Genomic DNA, 18,221 nt, shown 5'->3' on the forward strand with positions numbered 1-18,221 from the left:
TCAGGACAACTGGAGATGTTGCCCAGTGTCTTGAGTGATTAAACAAATCTATCTCATAGAACCATGGATTTTTTAAATTTAGACAAATAAAATAAAAATATTCTAAATTAAAAATATTTAATAAAAATTACATCTGATTTGATTTTTTAAATCAAATCTAAATGTTTGAATTCTCTGTTCAGCATTTGGAAATTGGGAGGAGGGGGTACTTAATTGATCCTGTCTTTCTGTTTATCGTTAGTGTATTTCCATCAGTCTGTTTGATCATGGCCCTTTTCATCTCACAAAGCTTGTTTCTAATTTGTTGGCACCCGTGGTTCTCCAGAATCTTTCAGCCAAATTCTAAATCATTATTCATTGATTACCTGGTTTGAAGAAATGCCCAGCTACTGAGACCTGGGTGCCATTTCTAAGAGTGGGGATTGTACTGTCATAATTAACATAGCTGTGCTCTTAACCTGATTTTTTCCCCTTTCTTTTCCTTTTTTTTCTTCACCTCTCCAGGTTACCTTCAGTAAGATTCCCATAGGATTTATCCCACTGGGACAGACCTGCAGTTTGAGCAATACCCTCTTCCCTGAAAGTGGAAACAAAGTCCAGTAGGTTGTGTATGTGGGAATTTAACATTAATGAATGTGAGGGAATAGAAGGAACAACGCACGTATATTATGTAGCTTGTGTCAAAGTTTTGTTGGCTTGTAGTCACATATCAAAGATATAGAAACAATAATTATGTGAAAGAAAATAATGATGAAACAATATACCAAAATTACTGGGTTATCACTAAGGCATTCCTTAGAGGGGGAGTTATATCCCTAGTAGCATACCTTATTAAGTAGAAAAGGAGAGTATTATTAAACTAAATATTCACTTAAAAATTAACCAGAATAAACCCAAAATAAAAAAAAAAAAAAAAAAAAAAGAGGAGCTACTGAAAATTAGAGGAGAAATTGATAAAGTAGAAGCCAAAAAGACTATAGAAATGATAAACAAAACTGAAAGTTTTAAGTCACAGGGAAGGGGAGAGAGGTGAATTAAAATAGTTGTGAATATCCTAGTAAGATTGTGGGCTCCTAGTTATCAAGAATGGGGTTAATATGGGAAAGATAGTTCTTGAGGCCAGAGATAGGAATGAATGCTTGAGTAAAGGCCTGTCTGTCAAATAGTATATGTTAATAACACTTCTGGTGCCCCCATCAGTAGAACTTGGAATTGGAATTATTATGTGCTTTTTGCTTTGTCTTCAGTGGTAGTAATAATGATCCATCTTTTTAGATCCCATTTCCAAATATACTCTTGTGAATAAGATATGGACAGGGAATTGTGAATAGCCATTAGCCATTGCTTGAATTAAACCTATTCTTTGGTCTCATTGATAAAATCCTATAAACAAATGAACTCACAACCTAATATTCCCTTTCAAGGGTAACTTCAGCAGGCCAAATCAGTATGTCCAGCAGAAGACAAATGTAACTCTGGCCCCTAAAATATGATAATCACAAACACAATTTTTTTTATAACTTTTCATCAGGTGAAGCATCTTGTAGTAAGAGTCAAGAGACTCTTCTGTCCTCCTTCTGTTCCCTCTTCTGTCTCCTCAAAAAAAGGTTTTATAAACCTAATGTACTAAAGTGCTCTTTTGGTTGTTAGTGCATCTATGTAAATTTCAGAACTGTTCTCTATTTTTCAGACTTTTTTTTTTTTAGTTTATTTTAGTGGTTACAAAGTACTAGGTCATTTAATGCTTCTCATTGTAAGCTTTCTGCCCTCCAAGTGCTTTCACCCATACAGTGCCTCAGATATTTATCAGATAAACAAACTTAAATCATATCTTTAGTTAAAATTCCTCTAGTGATTTGGCCCTTAATACAGCAGGGAGCATTCAACTCATCCGTAGCCACCCTGAAACCAGGGATAGATGCAAGAAGCCAGTTAAGTTAGCTGGGCTTGTTCTCTTCAGGTAAGATTCTCAGAGAGGCAGATGAAAAACACTGAACTGATAAGAGGTTTATTTACCTGACATAAGTCTTCTGTGGTTTGGGTCTTGATTGCTTTTGAGGTCTTTTCTTTCCTTCCTTTCAGTATTGATCAGTTGACCTGCTTTAGCCAACATATCCTTGCCATATAATTTAGGAAAACTAAAGACTTAGAACCTTTCCCTTGGAGGGAAAATTTGTCTTTGGAACTTTATACCTATCCTTATCCTTTATACCTGTTCTTTTATCCTCATTCCTCATAGCTCAAGGCTATTCTTTCTCTGGTGAAAGGACAAACTTCCGTTTTTAGGCTTGTTTATCCCGTAATTAAAATATTACTGTTCCTTTTGCTACTCTTTAAAATTAAAATAAAATTAATTTGTAAGGACACCCCAGGTCTCTTGTATAATGAAGTCAGCCAAGTCTAGGTTCAGAATGTTTTCAGCCTCTGGTAATATGGCAAGTGCCTAAGGCCATCTAAAGAGAGCAAGATATTGCTTTTTTGCACTGCTGTCAAGATTTATTATACTATAATTACCTTAGAGAAAAAAGAACCTTCACTGTCGGGGTTGTTCAGGTAAGTGAGTTGAGGATCCTGTTATAAAAATCCGTTCTGGTTTTAATACTAAAGTGTGGCGATATGCTGAACAGTGTTACTTTTCGGGTGCTTTGAACAGTTGCTGAACAATGACACTTAAGACCAAAAGTTGATGGAATTTTGCTCTCCACTTTACAAAACAATTTCTAAATGATATGCCTGAGTTTTTAAAGACACAGCAGTGTTCTACATGAAGGTGAAGATAGTTCTTTTAATTAAAAACTGCTAAGCACTTAAATCTAGTAGTGTTCCTAAGGTTTTGCTTAAGGTAAATGAAATTTTTTTAGGACTTTCAGTATTTCTGGCAAGTTTTTGAGATGAACATAATTGAAGTGACTATACAATTTCCTCTTTCTTCAAGTGGCTAATCCCATACTTTAAACTGCTAAGTGCTCTATTTTCAAAAGATAAGTAATTTGGCCCCTTGAAGACAAAAGAGAGGAAGTGAGGTTCAAGTGAACTCCAAACTGCTTTCTCCTTTTTCTATTTCTGGAGATGAGCTACAAGTAGCCCCTGCACAGATTGGGTGACTTGGGGATGAGAAATTTAGGTTCGTATTTTATCCCAGATGCCCATTACTGTGTGGGCCTAGGGAAATCACTCCTCTAAGCCTCTGTCCTCACCTGCCTCATCATTATCTAATACCTGTAGTATTTACCTCAAGAGTATCAGCATGAAGATTATCAATAATGTACACAAAATACATTGTATGTTCCTTAAAGTAGGAACAATTATCAACTATTACCTGGATGATTTATTTGATTCTCAAATATCAAGAGAAAAAGTGAATTCTCTCTTAAATTTTAACCTGGCTACTAGGGAATTCAGATTATAATTTAAGCAGTTGCTCAAAAATATTTTTTTGAGGCCTTTTTTCAACCCTCATTCTCTCCTCTACCTCTTCCTTTCTTCCTTGATAATATTCTTCTCTCTAGGTTTTCAGGGCACTGCTCTCTCCTAGTTCTCCTATCTAGCTGACTGCCCCATCTCTGTCTCTTTTATTGACCCCTCTTCCAGACCACACTCTCTAACTTTAGGTGTCCCTTAGGATTCTGTCTTAGGCCCTATTTCCTCCTCCCTATAGGCTACTTCACTTGATGATCTCATCACCTCCTTGTATCCTTCATTCCCTTCTCCATGTTGACCTTTCTCAAATCTGCCTATCCTGCCCTAACCTCTCTGCTGACCTCCAGTCTCACATCTCAAGTTGCCTTTCAGATAACTTGAACTGGATGTCCAGTAGACATCTTAAATGCAACATAACTGAAGGACTAAACAACCACATGGTGACCTGTCCACTAGAGTTCTTAAATGAGTACTGCTTAATTATTTATCTTGCCTGTAGCTTGTAAGGTGATTTTTCAGCATATAGTTCCAAGCACATATGCACCTGTAATGGTGATAGTTAGCCTCTAAGGGGAAGTATATACTAGAGATCTGTGGAACAGAACGTCCTGAAGATTCTGTAGTTGGAGGAAACGTCAACTCTTCTATGTCTTATGCTCACATTCTCTGACTCTTAAAGGGGTTTTTGTTTAGTGGCTTGAATGTCTTGGCAAAGAACTAAAATTATTATTGTTGTTATTTTTATTATCATAATGTTTTTTGTTTCATTCCTATAGTGTTAATTGCTAATAAATTCAATAGCCAGTGGTCTTTATTCTTTTGTCCACATCAGGTCTTTCTGCTATATTTGTATCTGGTATCATACCTCATATATAGCCTATCCCAAAAGTCTTAGTGTTGTTTTAGGCTATTAAAGCTAATTAAATAGCTATCTTAATAGCTGCTTAAGCTATTAAGCTAGTGCTGAAAAATTTACTAAGACTTTTGGGGCACCTTGTAGAGTTCTTTTCTTTTGACTGTTTAAATACTAGGAGGGATATGCGATCCTTATTATTTCCTAGCCATCCCCCACCACTCCTCCCACCACCAACATACTAGATAGACTTTGCATGTGTCTTTTTCTGTGTATCAGTGGATAGAATGCTGGACGTACAGTTAGGAAACTCGTCTTCAGAACCTGCCTTTCAGAACCTGCCTTTCAGACCCTACCTGGTTTGTGAGCATAGGCAAGTTCTTTCAGTACTTCAGTTTTCACATCTGTAAAATGGTTAGAATACTACAGTACCTGTGTCACAACTCTTGAAAGTATTTTGCATACCTTACAGTGCTACATGAATGTGAATTGTTATGTCTACCGGATTGTCTTTTAGGCACATAACAGATGCCACGTTGGCCATTGTGAAAGGAGAAACTATTCCACTTGATGTGCTGCAGATCAAGGTAGGTAAAGCATTTGAATTTCTGCTGAGAAATTACTTGCCATATCCAAGTTCCTTTTTTATCAGTGAAATTCCCTTTTAAAAAATTAGTGACAGGGAGGGTCTAGTATGTGTAGACAAAGCTAAAAATCCATTGCCTTGTTTCTAGTTGTCATAATTATTCTGATATTTAAAGCTGACTGCTTATACATTGAAGATGTACAAATCTTTGTTTATGTACAAGGAGTGCTCTGTACTGAAGTAAGCACTCAAGGCCGTTTAAAATCTATTCCAAGATGATGGATAAGATGAAAGCATACTTTAAAAATGCTGCTAGTTACAAAGGAAGTTAGGATCTGCTCTCAGACGTTTCATGTGGCTCTTTTATTTTGCCTACTTGAGATAATAGTACAAATGTTTTGTTTTGCTTTTCTCCTTTACTTTTTCTGCCACCACCCCCAGCCAAGCCTGTATGTTCTTTTATTTTCTCTTTTTTTTTGTTTCTCTTTTTGGTCTTTATTAATTTGTTTGTTTACTTTTAGTTTACAGGATTCAATTCCACAATTCCTTGAGTTTCAAACCCCCCACCATGGCGGCAATACAATCAAGTATAGGATCTGCAAATAGTTTCACATTAAACGTTAGTCAGGTTATAAAGAAGGATTGTATTGGATGGAATAAACAGTGGGAAAGAGGAAACACAACCAAACAAGAAAAAGACAGAAAGCAGGTGGTTTGCTTCAATCTGCATTCAAACTCTGTTCTTTCTAGTTCTTTCTCTGAATGTAGACAGTCTCTCTCCATCATGAGTCTTTTGGAGTTGACTTATAACCCTGCATTGCTGGGAAGAGTCTAGTCTTCTTTTTTTGTGACTGTCACATGATACAGTAGAGAAGTGTCTGGAGGTCAAAGATGGAGTATTGGCATTGCAGCCAAGGCAGGATAGAGGGGACTCTTTTGACCATACCTATCATCTCAGCACTGTCTCTTTTTTTTTCCTTTTTTTTGTTTCAAATGTTCCTATTTTGGGAGTTGATTCAGCCATTTTTGGTTTATAACTACTCTTTGTTCAGGTAGTGTGACCAAGGAAGTAAAGAACATGCACAAAACACTTCTTAGAGCCTCAGAAAATATCAAATTCCAGTCTACTTTGGTTGCTTTTGCACCCAGCTAAAATAAATTTGACCTGACTTCCTGGACCAATCTCTTTGTAGATTAGGAAGATAAATTATCTAACTGCTATTCCTTTCTCTACCTGCAGCCTCCTTCTCTCTGTGCCACCCCTTGCCCCTTCCCCCAATATAACTATATAGTCCTTTTAAATTCTAATTAGGCATTTAGTTAGTTAAGAATTCGCTGGAAGGTATTGCAGTTGAGTAAAAGACTTTTTGTCCCCGTCAGGTCAATAGTATGGTACATGATATGAGTAGAATCCTTGCTAAGTGACATAATGGATAGAGCAGTGGACCTGGAGTCAGGAAGACCTGAGTTCAAATGCTGCCTCAGACACCTGCCTTGGTTTCTTCATCTGTAAAATGGGGAAATAACAACTTCTGTCTTCCAGGGTTGTTGTGAGGATCAAATAAGTTTTTATTTGTCAAGTGCTTTGCAAACCTTAAAAGCACTATATAAATATTAGCCGGCATCAACATTTATTATTAATATTATTATTGTACCTGAAATGTAGATGTTAAGACCACTGATTCTTTTCTTTTTAATGTCCCATATAGAGACTTTCTGGTTATGTCCATGTAGAACTGTTTTTATTTTTTTACTTTATTTCCCTAACCACTATCATTGTGTCTTAGATTTAGTAAGTGTTTAATATAAATGAATGAATGGCTTGTAGGATAAAACGAGATGGAGCATCATTTCCCTCCCTACCCCCTCCTCCTTCCTTTTTTCCTCACAGCTTTTGTGCTGTTCACTGAAGTGGTGTGACCTATATGAGACTGTAGTTTTCAACTATGGTAAATTTCTTAGCAGTCAGTGGTTAGTTCCTCTTTTCATTTTGAGGTCCTCCTGACACATAGATGAATGTTCCTCCTGAGACCTGAGCTGATTTCTGTTCCCTTCCCTAACACTGCTCAGTTCAACTAAATTCCTCCTTAAACCTTTGGGCCAGGTTCATTTAGGGAGTTAATCAACAGGTGAAATTTTGTTGACTTTCAGTTATTTCAGCTGTTAGACTCTTTGTGACCCTATTTGGGGTTTTTCTTGGCAAAGATACTGGAGTGGTTTGCCATTTGCTTTTCCAGCTTATTTTACAGATGAGGAAACTGAGGCAAACAAGGTTAAATGACTTTCCCAGGGTCATATAGCTAATAAGTATCTGAACTCAGGTCTTCCTAACTCCAGGCCCAGTGCTCTAGCCACTTTGCCACCTAACTGCTCCATAACAGGTGAAGTATCCCTGTTCAATTCATATAAACTCTTTAAAGGTGAAGGTCTGCCCTTGCTCAACCCTCTAGGTGCCCTGAGAGTCTAGAAAGATGAGTAAGATATGATTCATGCTCAATAAGAAATTTTCAGACTTCAAGGGAATACAAGTATTGTATCCAGTATCACTGCTGCTTGAAAGGTTATGTCCTGAGGGAATATCTGTAGGTCAGTATCATTCTCCCTTTCTTAATCCAGGGTGAAGTCTTCCAAGACCAGTTATGCTAAGAATCTCCCAGGCCCAGGATCTCCTCTACTCCAGCCCTAGGTATCTGCACAACCATTTAGAAGGCTCATCTTCTCCAAGTCAGGGCTATAGTCATCTTCAGCCCAAGAAAGTAATGCTTGAACTTAGAACCTCAGAGGCATCTTCTCACCTTCCCTCCTTCAGTCAATATCTCATTCCCCTTCTGTCATTTTCCTGCAACCTTCTGTTGAAAAATATTCAACTTCATTAGCAAAGACAACCTGGAGGCAATTTCTGAAATAGTATTGGAGAAGTTTGGACGGGAACTCTTCTTAATTTCTCCTTTAACAGAGAGTGGTTGTGTTGTTGCTCCCCAAATAAAAAAATCTACCTGTGGATGAGCAGATCTGACTTCCAAGTAGTGTTCATTTACTGTTAAATAGTCATTACAGTGAATCTACCTCTTAACCTGGTGCCTGCCATGGTTTTTCCCGTATAGGGACTAGCTGTTTGTACAGTCTGGCTTTCTTCTTACTGCTCAGCCTTCCCAGAAGCGATTCAGGTTTGATGGACTAGGTGATTAATCCACTGAAGGATCTGAACCTCCCTGTGCTAAAGGAATGTTTTTAAATGGCATGCCCTCAGTGTATACATCTAACACTATAGCACATATGTGTTCTTCTACTCATAATTTTAGAACTTTGATTTTCATCACTGTTCTTCCCCATGTAGTACATTCTGATACCAAGTCCTGGCGATTCTTCCTTCACAGCATTTAACACCTGATTCTCTGGACTATTTCAGTAGCCTTTTGGTTGGTTTTCTTCCGCTTCAAGTCTCTTCCCCCATCTGGTCCATCCTCCTCTACTCAGCTATTGAAGCTATTTTTCTAAAGAGGAGGTCTGACTATGAGCCCCCACCCCCATCTCACCTCCAGAAGCAAATATAGAAACCTCTGGTTTTCAAAGCCCTTCATAACCTGGCCCCCTCCCACATTTCAAAGGGGTCTTACCTCACACTCCCTGCCATGTACTCTTTGATTCAGTGTCCCTGACTTCCTTACTGTTCCTCACAGAAGACACTCCATATCCTACCTCCAGGCATTTTCACTGTGTGTCCCTCATAGCTGGAATTCTCTCCCTTTTCATCTCTGCCTTCTGGCTTCCCTACTTTCTTTCAAGTTCCTATTAAAAATCCTACCTTCTACGAGAAGCCTTTTCAGATCTCCCTTAGGGCTAGTTTTTTTTTCTTCTATTGATTATCTCTAATTTATCGTGTGTAAGTCTTGTTTGTATATATTTTCATGTTCTTCCCATTAGACTGTGAGCTCCTAGGGGGCATGGACTATCCTTTGTATTTCTTGGTATCCCCAGTACTTAGCACAGTGCCTGACACTTTGTAGACATTTAATAAATGTTTATTGACTGACTATGTCTGGTATATTTTCCTTTACCTATGCAGTGGGTTCTTTGTACCTAGTTAAAAGAGAAGGGATCACTTCTCCCAGAATGGAATCCTTTGGAAGCAAACCTAGATTCAAGGAAAATTTGACCCCACTCCCAGGAACAGACCTTTACACACAAAAACAACTTTGTATGTTGACAAACTGGTACAAAATGCTACCCTTTCTCATAAGGTAAAGTAGAGGACCTGAGACCTGGATTCCTTTAATACTGAATTAGATCCCATTATACTTGACTCTTTCTTAAGATTCTCTTCAGAGGAGACAGTTACTGAAAATGTTTTCTCTTGCTAAAAATGATACTTTTTCCTTCAATATTTCACACTGTCCATTTGTTTTATCTATAAGTTCACAGTTGGCACCTCCTCCATTGATATAGCTCAAATATAAGCTTTAGGATATAAGCCTTAGGAGATAAGATGCTGTGGCCAAAATAACTTATCACTGGGTCATTAGCCTTTTGCTGATGAGCTTTTCAGTATTTAGCTAGTCTGGGCCTCAGATAGTAGACACACAGCCCATCCCCAGATCCAGACTCAAGCTTAGGGTAAGCAAGTACCGCTGTGACTTAAGTTTCACTGTCATAGCCTTCAAGAATACAGAGTCATCTATCTTCACATCATGATGAGGCATCAAAATTAGCCTATAATCAAAGATTACTATTGAAATTCATACTATATTTTCCTTCTCTCCCAATAATTTTAATGTGGCCTGCATTTTCTTCCTGTGATTTCAAGAAGAATTTTTGTTTTTGTTTATTTTTTCAATTAGCAACATTTAAAAAAAATTTAATCTGACCTTCCCCACTATTTCTCTTTCATTGAGCAAATTTTGAAAATAAAGCCGTCTATAAATAGCCATAGTCCAGCAAACCGAATTCCTGTGTTAGCCATATCTGAAAATAGATTTCAGTCTTGTTGTCAGGAGTGAGTGGTATGTTTCATCTTTATTTTTTTGGACTTATGATTAATCAGAGTTTAAATCTTTCAAAGTTGTTTTTCCTTACAACTTTTTTGGCATTATATAAATTGTTCTTTTTTTCCATTTACTTTGCTCTGAATCAATTCATATAGGCCTTCCCAGTTTCCTCTGAATTTGTCCATTTCATCATTTCTTATGGCATAATAGTATTCCATGATATGTACTATTATATTTTGTTTAGTCGTTTCCCAGTAGAAGGACATGCATGCCTTTAGGTTCTAGTTTTTGTTTTTAATAAAATATTAAAAAACAAAGAATGAAACAGCCCAAAAACCAGTTGTGGTGTATATAAGAATGGTTCTCCTGTACCTTGGACCCATCTTTAGTCTTTCTGTAGGATTTAGTCCATATCATTTATCTTTGATTACTGAATATTTCTAGACCAGAGGTTCATTTTATCAAGTTCATGTCACTACTGTTTTTCTATGTCCTCAGGGAGAAGAAGCCTTGTTGATTGCTCATACTTAATTTTTTCTATCTCCAAAGGTATCCTCAAATTAAAGCCCCTATTAGGTGAATCTCAAATATGACTTTTCTTCTGCAATTATACTTTTCTTAAGACTCACCCTAAATTTCTGTTCTACATGGTATCTTACTTTCATGTCAACCAAGACATAATCTTCCCATCTGCTCCCCTCATCTTTCCTTCCCAGGAAATCATCCTATACATCTCAAGATGAAATAGGGGTAACCATACATATCTTTATACTGAAACAGGAACAAAAACAGTCTATGCTGATAGTTCTGCCTCTTTTGTCATGATCCATTGGGGCTGCTAGTATCCAAAAGAGCCATCCCAAATGTTCAACAATCTTTCCTCTTCAATTTTGAATGAGGTGGAAAACTATAAAGTTAAAACCTGTTCAGGAACTGTTTGTCCCTGATAGCAGCTCTGAGGGATATTTCCAGTTAGAAATGCAAAGTGGTTAACTGCCCCTTCCACCATACTTTCCCAGTTCATTATTATTTAAATTTAGCTTTTTGGTGAGAATTTCGATTAATCTGTTACTAGCTACTTAATGATTTGACCTCACTCTGTACCTTTTGGTTCCACAGCTATCATAGTGACTGCTAGGAACTTTTTCTTTGGAAAAAATAGTAAAGAGTTTTTTCTCTGAAAATGTATCATTCCTAGCAGCTCTTCCAGAGTTCATCCTTCTTCCTCTCAAAAGCATTCTGAGCTAGCTGCCCTTCATACAACTTACCATATTCTTCCTTGATCTTCAGACTAGATTAGAAATGTTTATTATGTAGCATAGTAAAGGCTAAAACCCTTTTCAGAACCTATTAGGAATTATGGATACTTGCAGAGACTCTCTCCTTCCCCTAAAATATTCCAAGAACTTGGAAATGTAGTAAACCACAAGTGTGCCACCAACAATAATAGGTAATAGGACTGTCATCATGGCCAGTCTTCTGAGATACTCTATCATGCCAGTGCTCTGATCCTATTACTAAATTCCTGGACTTATAAAGATGGCAGGCTCCAATCAACTTTGTCCTTCTAAAAGGTAGATGAAAGAAAAGAAGCTATGATAAATTCAACTCTTTATTTGTACATAAAATAATAAGTATTGTAAAACCATTTTTTTGCTTTAGAGTCTGAAGGTAGCAACAAGCCATTGTTGACTGATCCCTGTGTTAGAATTACCAAGGATTGGCCCTTTTTGAAAGTATGACTTGTTTTGAGGGTCTTATCCATCATGCAGAGCAGTAATCTCATTTCTTTACAATATGAAAGGGATTTTCATATTTTTGTTATGATTTTTAAAAATCAAGAATACTATCTGCATACTAACAAAAAAATTATATTGTGGCTAATATAGAAATATGTTTTGCATGACTTCACATGTATAATGGGCGTCATATTGCTTTCGTTCTCAATGGGTGGTGGAGAACAGGAGAGAGGGAAAGAATTTAGGACCCCCCCCTCAAAGAATGATTGTTAAAAAAATTTTAAATTATGTTAGTATGATTGCATTTGTTGGAATCATTAACTTTCATTTTCTGTGTTTACTTAACTTCCAGGGGGAAAAGGAACAGCCAGTGTTTGCATTATCTGGTCTCAGATGGGGATCCTACAGAGATGCAGGAGTCAAAGTTAGCAAGTAATGTAGTATTATTTTACAAATATGTGATTTTTCTTTATTTGTATTCTCCTTATTAGGGTTTTCATTGAGTGATATGATCATAATTTTTTTTAAAAAAAGATTCTATTCATTTAGGGTTTTAGAGATACCATGCTTCATTTTGTGACTTTTTTCACCCCATTTGGCAGACTTCTAAGTTAAGTTTTATTAATGGATTTATTTTTAGTTTTCAACATTCACTTCCACAAGATTTTGCGTTCCAAATTTTCTTCCCATCTCTGTCCTCCTCCCACCCCAAGACAGCATACATTCTGATTACCTCTTCCACCAGTCTGCTCTCCCTGCTATCACTGCCTCCCCCCCCCACCCCGACTTTTTATCTCCTTTTCTATTTTCCTGTAGGGCAAGATAAATTTCTAAACCCCATCACCTGTATATCTTATTTCCCAGTTGCATTAAATTGAGTTATAAGGGTAAAGGTTATTTTTGTTGGGGTTGGCCATCCTTAATGCAAAGAAGATAAGGAGAGCTTCCTAGTTCATTAACTTTACAGGATTGATGTTGTTTGAGGAAGGCAATAGATTTCGCTATTTAAATACAGGCTTTCTGAGGGTAAGAATGTCTGAGTTTGGAGCCATGATCATGGTGTCTTTATGGTCTGATTGGCAAAAGGGAAGCACTTCATAGGTCTTATTTCTACACCAGTGGGTAGAAAGAAGGGCTTCTCCAAAAGCAGCACCCTTTTTGTTGCACTGGCAGAGGAAGAGATCCTCACCTTGGAGGGTGAGGAAAGAGGAATTGTTTAGTAATGTAATGGCCTGTTATAGAAATAAAGTGGAAGTATCATGGATCTCTCATGGAAAATGAAATCAGTTCTAGAGATCTCATCATTAGGGACTATAGAATTGTTGCAGTTAGTCAATAAACATTTGCTAAGCATCTGCTACATAAAAGCATTGTCCTCAGTTCTGGGAGAGATAAAAGCACAGCTAAGACAGGGGCCAGCCTTCATGTTGCTTATGGTGTAGTAGGGGATGGGACACAAACATAGAGAATTAAACAATATTGTATGAAAAATGTAAAATAGAGTGGTGTAAGAGGTCCTAGAGATGGTGGTGTTACTAATCAGGTGCTCAGGGAAGACTCCATGTTAGAAATGACATTGGAACTGTGCTTTTAACAAGTATTTTTCAAGAAGCAAAAATTCCACAACTAGGGGAGAATGTTAGGAAAGATGTGAAAATGTAAGAGTGTTTTCATGAAAAAGAGAGTAGTCTGATTTTGCTGGGTCCGTCATAGAGGAGGTATAACAGAAGATGAGATGGGAAAATGAAGACTGATACCAGAATATTGAGGGTCTTAAAAGCAGCTAACAGAGAAGTATGGATTTATTCAGTAGGCAATAGGGATCCACTGAAGAGGTTTTTTTAATTTTATTTTTTATTCTGAATTTAATGAATACCAAACCAAAAAAGAATATTTCCCTAAATAAAGCAGAACTGAAAAAAGAGGATTATATCTGAAACTGAGAATATTCATTACATGTAGCTTGCTGTTTAAGTATATGATAATTCAGTATGTCACTTCCAGAGCAGTCTTTGTATTTCCTTAAAAACTTCAGTTTTTTATGTATTTTTTAAAAATGCTTCAATGACCTTCTTTCTTTTTTTTAAATGTCTATGCTCAGCTCTCCTCTCTTCCCACCCACAAACTTCCCTTAAAAAAAAATTATCCATAAAATAGTCATTGAAGCAAAGCAGATCCATACATTTGCCCCCATATATATCTATATATCCTTATCTATACATAAAAATGCACATGCATACACACATATACATACACATGCACATCATTCTATGCCCAGAATATATGACCCCATTTTCAGGAGGTATGGGTTGTGTACTTCATTATAAGTCCTTTGGAGTCATGGTTGGTTACTGCAGTTATCCGAGTTTTATCATAAGTCTTTCATTTTTGTTTTTCTTTACAGTATTGTTGTTACTGTATGATTTGTCTTAGTTTTGCTTACTTTACTGTACTTAAGTTCATACTAGTTTTCCCAGGTTGTTTTTTTTTCAGGGTTGAAGTATTCCCAGGTTTTTTTAACCGTTACTTTTGCCATTTCTCATGGTGCAATAACATTACCACACAAGTTTTCGAAAGAAATGAATAACATGACCAAATCTATGCAAGTGAAAGCTTTTTTTTTGTCTTTTAGAAATCAAATGTTTTATTGAAAACTTGATAGTCTTCTAAACTTTAGGAGCCATCTGATGTTTAATTTCAGTGAATAAAATGTAAACATCTTCCCTTTTCCTCCATATCTATTATTACCAACTTACTTTGCTCCCTTTTATCTTTGTAATCACGTTTGTTCATTTTGTCTTTCATGATCATCTCTTTCCCTTACTTAGGTAAGAATTATCCCCCTCTATCTCTCCCAGTCATAGTAATAAAACATATCTCCTTCCTTTGTCCTCTAAATTTTAATGATATGACCATTAAATTATTTATGCATTTGTAATTTATGATGGCTCATGGCATAGTGTAGTTGTCTAATGCAGGAGTTCTTAACTTGCTTGTGTGTGTCAGAGACTTCTTTGGCAGTCAGGTGAAGCCTCTGGACCCCTTCTCAGAATATTTTTAAATGTATAAAATAAAATACATAAGATTACAGATTAAATGAGTTATGTTGAAACAGAGCTACCAAATACATTTTTAAGACAAATTCACAGATCCCAGGGTTAGAACTACAGATTTAGACCTAATTTCTTCTGAACTGCTTTCTGTTTTTCCCAGTAATTTTTGTTATATAGAGAGTCCTTACCCAGTAATAGTGTCCCTGGTTTTATCAAACACTATACTACTATATTCAGTTGTTTCTAGATGGTGTTGACTATCTCATCTCTTCCACTGGTCAGTTTTTATATTTTTTAGCAAGGACTAGATCTCTTGATGATCACTTCTTAATAGTATAGTTTGAGATCTGGTACTGCTAGGTTCCCCCCAACACACACACTTTTAAAAAAATATCCCTTTTAGGGGCAGCTAGGTGGCACAGTGAATAGAGCACCGGTTCTGGAGTCAGGAGGACCTGAGTTCATTCATATCAGGCCTCAGAGACTTGACACACTTAATAGCCATGTGACTTTGGGCAAGTCACTTAACCCAAGTTGCCCTCCAAAAAGCAAAAAAAAAAAAATACACACACACACATATATCCCTTTTAAGATTCTCGACCATTTGTTCTTCCAAATGAATTTTGTTATTTCTGTAAAATAATCTCTTGGTAATTTAATTGGTATGGCATTAACTTTGTAAATTCGTTTTAGATAGTATCAGTGTTTTTTTTTTATCATACTGGCACAAATCAACTATGAGCAATTAATATTTCTCCAGTTATTTAATACTTTCTTATTTCTTTCTTATTCCAGTAAAAAGTATTTTGTTGGTGTCATCATATGTCCTGAGCATGTTGGTAGATAGGCTCTCAGATACTTATATGATCTGAATAAAATTACTTTGTAGTAGTTTGTAGTTACCATATTTACTTTGAAGAGGGTTGGGTTTTGTTTTGTTTTGTTTTTCAGTATCATCTTGCCAAGTTTTATTAGTAACATATGGAAAGACTGATGATTTTTGTGGGTTTGTTTTCTATGTTAACTACTAAGAAAATTTATTCTTGCAGTGATGTGAAAGACACATCATAGCAGGGAAGGAAGAAAGGTGGGAAGGCTTGTTGACAGGTTATTGCAAGGATCCAAGGAGTTGTCCTGGGGTGGTGGCTGTAAGACCCAAGAAGAGGGGGCAGATTGTGTGAGATTATAGAGGTGGCCTGACAGGACTTGGTAACCGATCAGATGTGAGAGTTAAGTTAGAGAGAAAAAAAACAAGGACAACCTTAAAGTCTTTATGGGGGAATCTGAGTGCAAGCTGTACAGGTAACACAGAGAAAAGTAGCGTTGTAGCCTTGCCTAAATAGCCTCTCTAGGGCTGAGTGGTTTTTCTCTCATGCCTCTGCCAGGAGCAGTAGAATTTGTAGGCTGTCTCTTTGCTACATTCACACAGAACTCTCTGCCTTTGAGGTTTACTATGGCCTTTGTTATGAACCAGTGCAATTTCCACTCACAGGTTTTCTGAGGTTCACTATGTGGTTCACAGTTTCCCTTTCTTTCCAGACTGCTATGGTTTTACTTGCATACTTCACTATACATGTCTGTCTCCCCTAAAGTACTTGGGCCTCCCAGTTAATCTCTCTTCTGAACTCCTGTGAACTTTTACCTTCCCTCTGTCTTAGTACTTGCAAGGATAACCATACCCTTGTTCCCTCATAATTGTTTCATCTCCATGTTCCATAAGTAGAATTTCTCTCCCCAGTCATAACCTACCTTTTGATCTTTCCTTCTGCCTCCTAAGTCTAGCCTTCATTGTCACTATAACTTACAGTCTCTTTTGCACTTCCCATATTCCCAGCCTGTCACCCTTGTTCTGACCTTTCTTCCTTTTCTTCAGACTTGACCTTGTGGTTGACTCAGTCATCCCCGTATCATCAGCTGTCTCTGCGTCCCTCTCTGTCCTATCAGCAGTTTCACCCAGCCACTCTCACTATCTGCCTTCTGCATTCTAACTCTTGTTTGCCAAACGTTTTTGGAGAAAATGAACTGACTGCTGACTTGATTCATTACAAATTTGTCTAATTTCAAAAGGATTCTCACTATAGCAAAGTAGTTCTCTTATTTTTCCTTGACTGACTTTCACACTCTTCACAGTATTTGTTCCCAGCCTTTTCTTCTCAGACCACCTCCATCATTATCTCCTGCCATATTTACTGAGAAAACAGAAATCATCCATCATAAACTCCCTCTTCTCCTCAACTCCTGCACTTCAAAATCTCTTTTCACTTAACCCTTCTATCCTCCTTTGGCCTAGTCTCTGAGGAAGAGGTTAACTTGGTCAGTCCTTGTCTTTATGCTTCTGAGCCTGTCTCTTCACACTCTTAGGGACTTGGTTCTCTTCATCATTCCTCCTCCCATCTTCATTCTATCTCTACAAATATGGTTCTCCCTAATACTTGAAGAAAAAAAATCATCCCTTTTACTTGACTCTACTTCTCCCTAAAGCATTGGTCCTATACCTATTTTTTCCTTTTTACAGCCAAATTCATAGAAACATTTGTCTGCTCTCACCTCCTTTTCCTCAATTCCCACTTCTCCATCCCTCACAATTAATCTCCAGACTATACCACTCAATGAAACTGCTCACTCCATAGTTAACATTTTATTAATTAACTGCTGTATTTTATAGTCTCTTGTCAGTTCTCATTATTCCTGGTCTCTGCAGCATTTGACATGGTTGGCACCTCTTTCTCCTCCTGCTTACTTTCTCCTTTTTGAGTTTTTGTGATGCTACTTTATTCTGATTCTTCCCTTACTTGTCTGACCACTCCCTCTCAGTTTTCTTTGCTGACTTACTATGTAGCTCCTGCCAGCTTTGCTTGGGCATATCTGAGGTCTGTGTCCTAGATCCTCTCTTTTCTCTTTCTTTACCTTCAGGTAGGTGGCTCAGTGGATATAGTGCTGGTTGTGGAGTCAGGAAGTCCTGAATTCAAATACATTCTCAGGCACTCACTAACTTTGTGACCCTTGGTGAGTCACCTAATCCTGTTGACCTTAATCCACCAGAGAAAGAAATGGCAAACTGCTCTGGTATCTTTGCTAAGAAAACCTCATACAAGGTCATGAAAAGTTGGACATGACTGAACAACTGAACAGTATCAAATGATTTAATCAGTTCCCGTGCATTTAGTTATTACCTTTATGCACATGACTCCCAAATCTCCATATCCAACAGCCCCCCTTCCTTTCTTGAACTTGAGTCTTGTTTCATCAACTACTACAAAATATCACCACTTGGATGTCCCAGAGGCACCTCAAACTTATCATGTCAAAAATGAAACTTGGTCTTTCCCCACAAAACCTACCCCTATTTCTAAATTACCCATTCTGTAGAGGATAACACTATCTACTTATCCACATTCACAACCTCGGAGTTATCCTTGGGTCTTCCCAGCATCTGTGTGTGTGTGTGTGTGTGTGTGTGTCTCTCTCACACACACACACACATGCACACGCAGGCACGCACAAACACACTCCACCACTTAGTGGGCTTCCTGCTTCTTTCCCCTCCCTCTTCAATCCTCACATATGGAGACCAACTCAGTACTC

General features: G+C 37.4%; 1 protein-coding gene across 5 annotated transcripts in view; it reads left to right on the plus strand.

The window, feature by feature from the left end:
- Positions 1–18,221, plus strand: part of AGK (acylglycerol kinase) — a 97,511-nt gene that overhangs the window by 62,249 nt on the left and 17,041 nt on the right. For all 5 annotated transcript variants that reach the window (XM_069087385.1, XM_069087389.1, XM_069087386.1 and 2 more), the window contains exons 8-10: positions 505–599; positions 4,791–4,860; positions 11,936–12,015. In XM_069087385.1, coding sequence (XP_068943486.1) covers positions 505–599; positions 4,791–4,860; positions 11,936–12,015 — 245 coding nt within the window. The remainder of the gene's footprint in view (positions 1–504; positions 600–4,790; positions 4,861–11,935; positions 12,016–18,221) is intronic.

The sequence above is a fragment of the Petaurus breviceps genome, unplaced genomic scaffold, assembly GCF_028583685.1.
Source record: "Petaurus breviceps papuanus isolate PSGF00001 unplaced genomic scaffold, PetGlider_PUasm1.0 181, whole genome shotgun sequence".
Classification (NCBI taxonomy): Eukaryota; Metazoa; Chordata; class Mammalia; order Diprotodontia; family Petauridae; genus Petaurus; species Petaurus breviceps.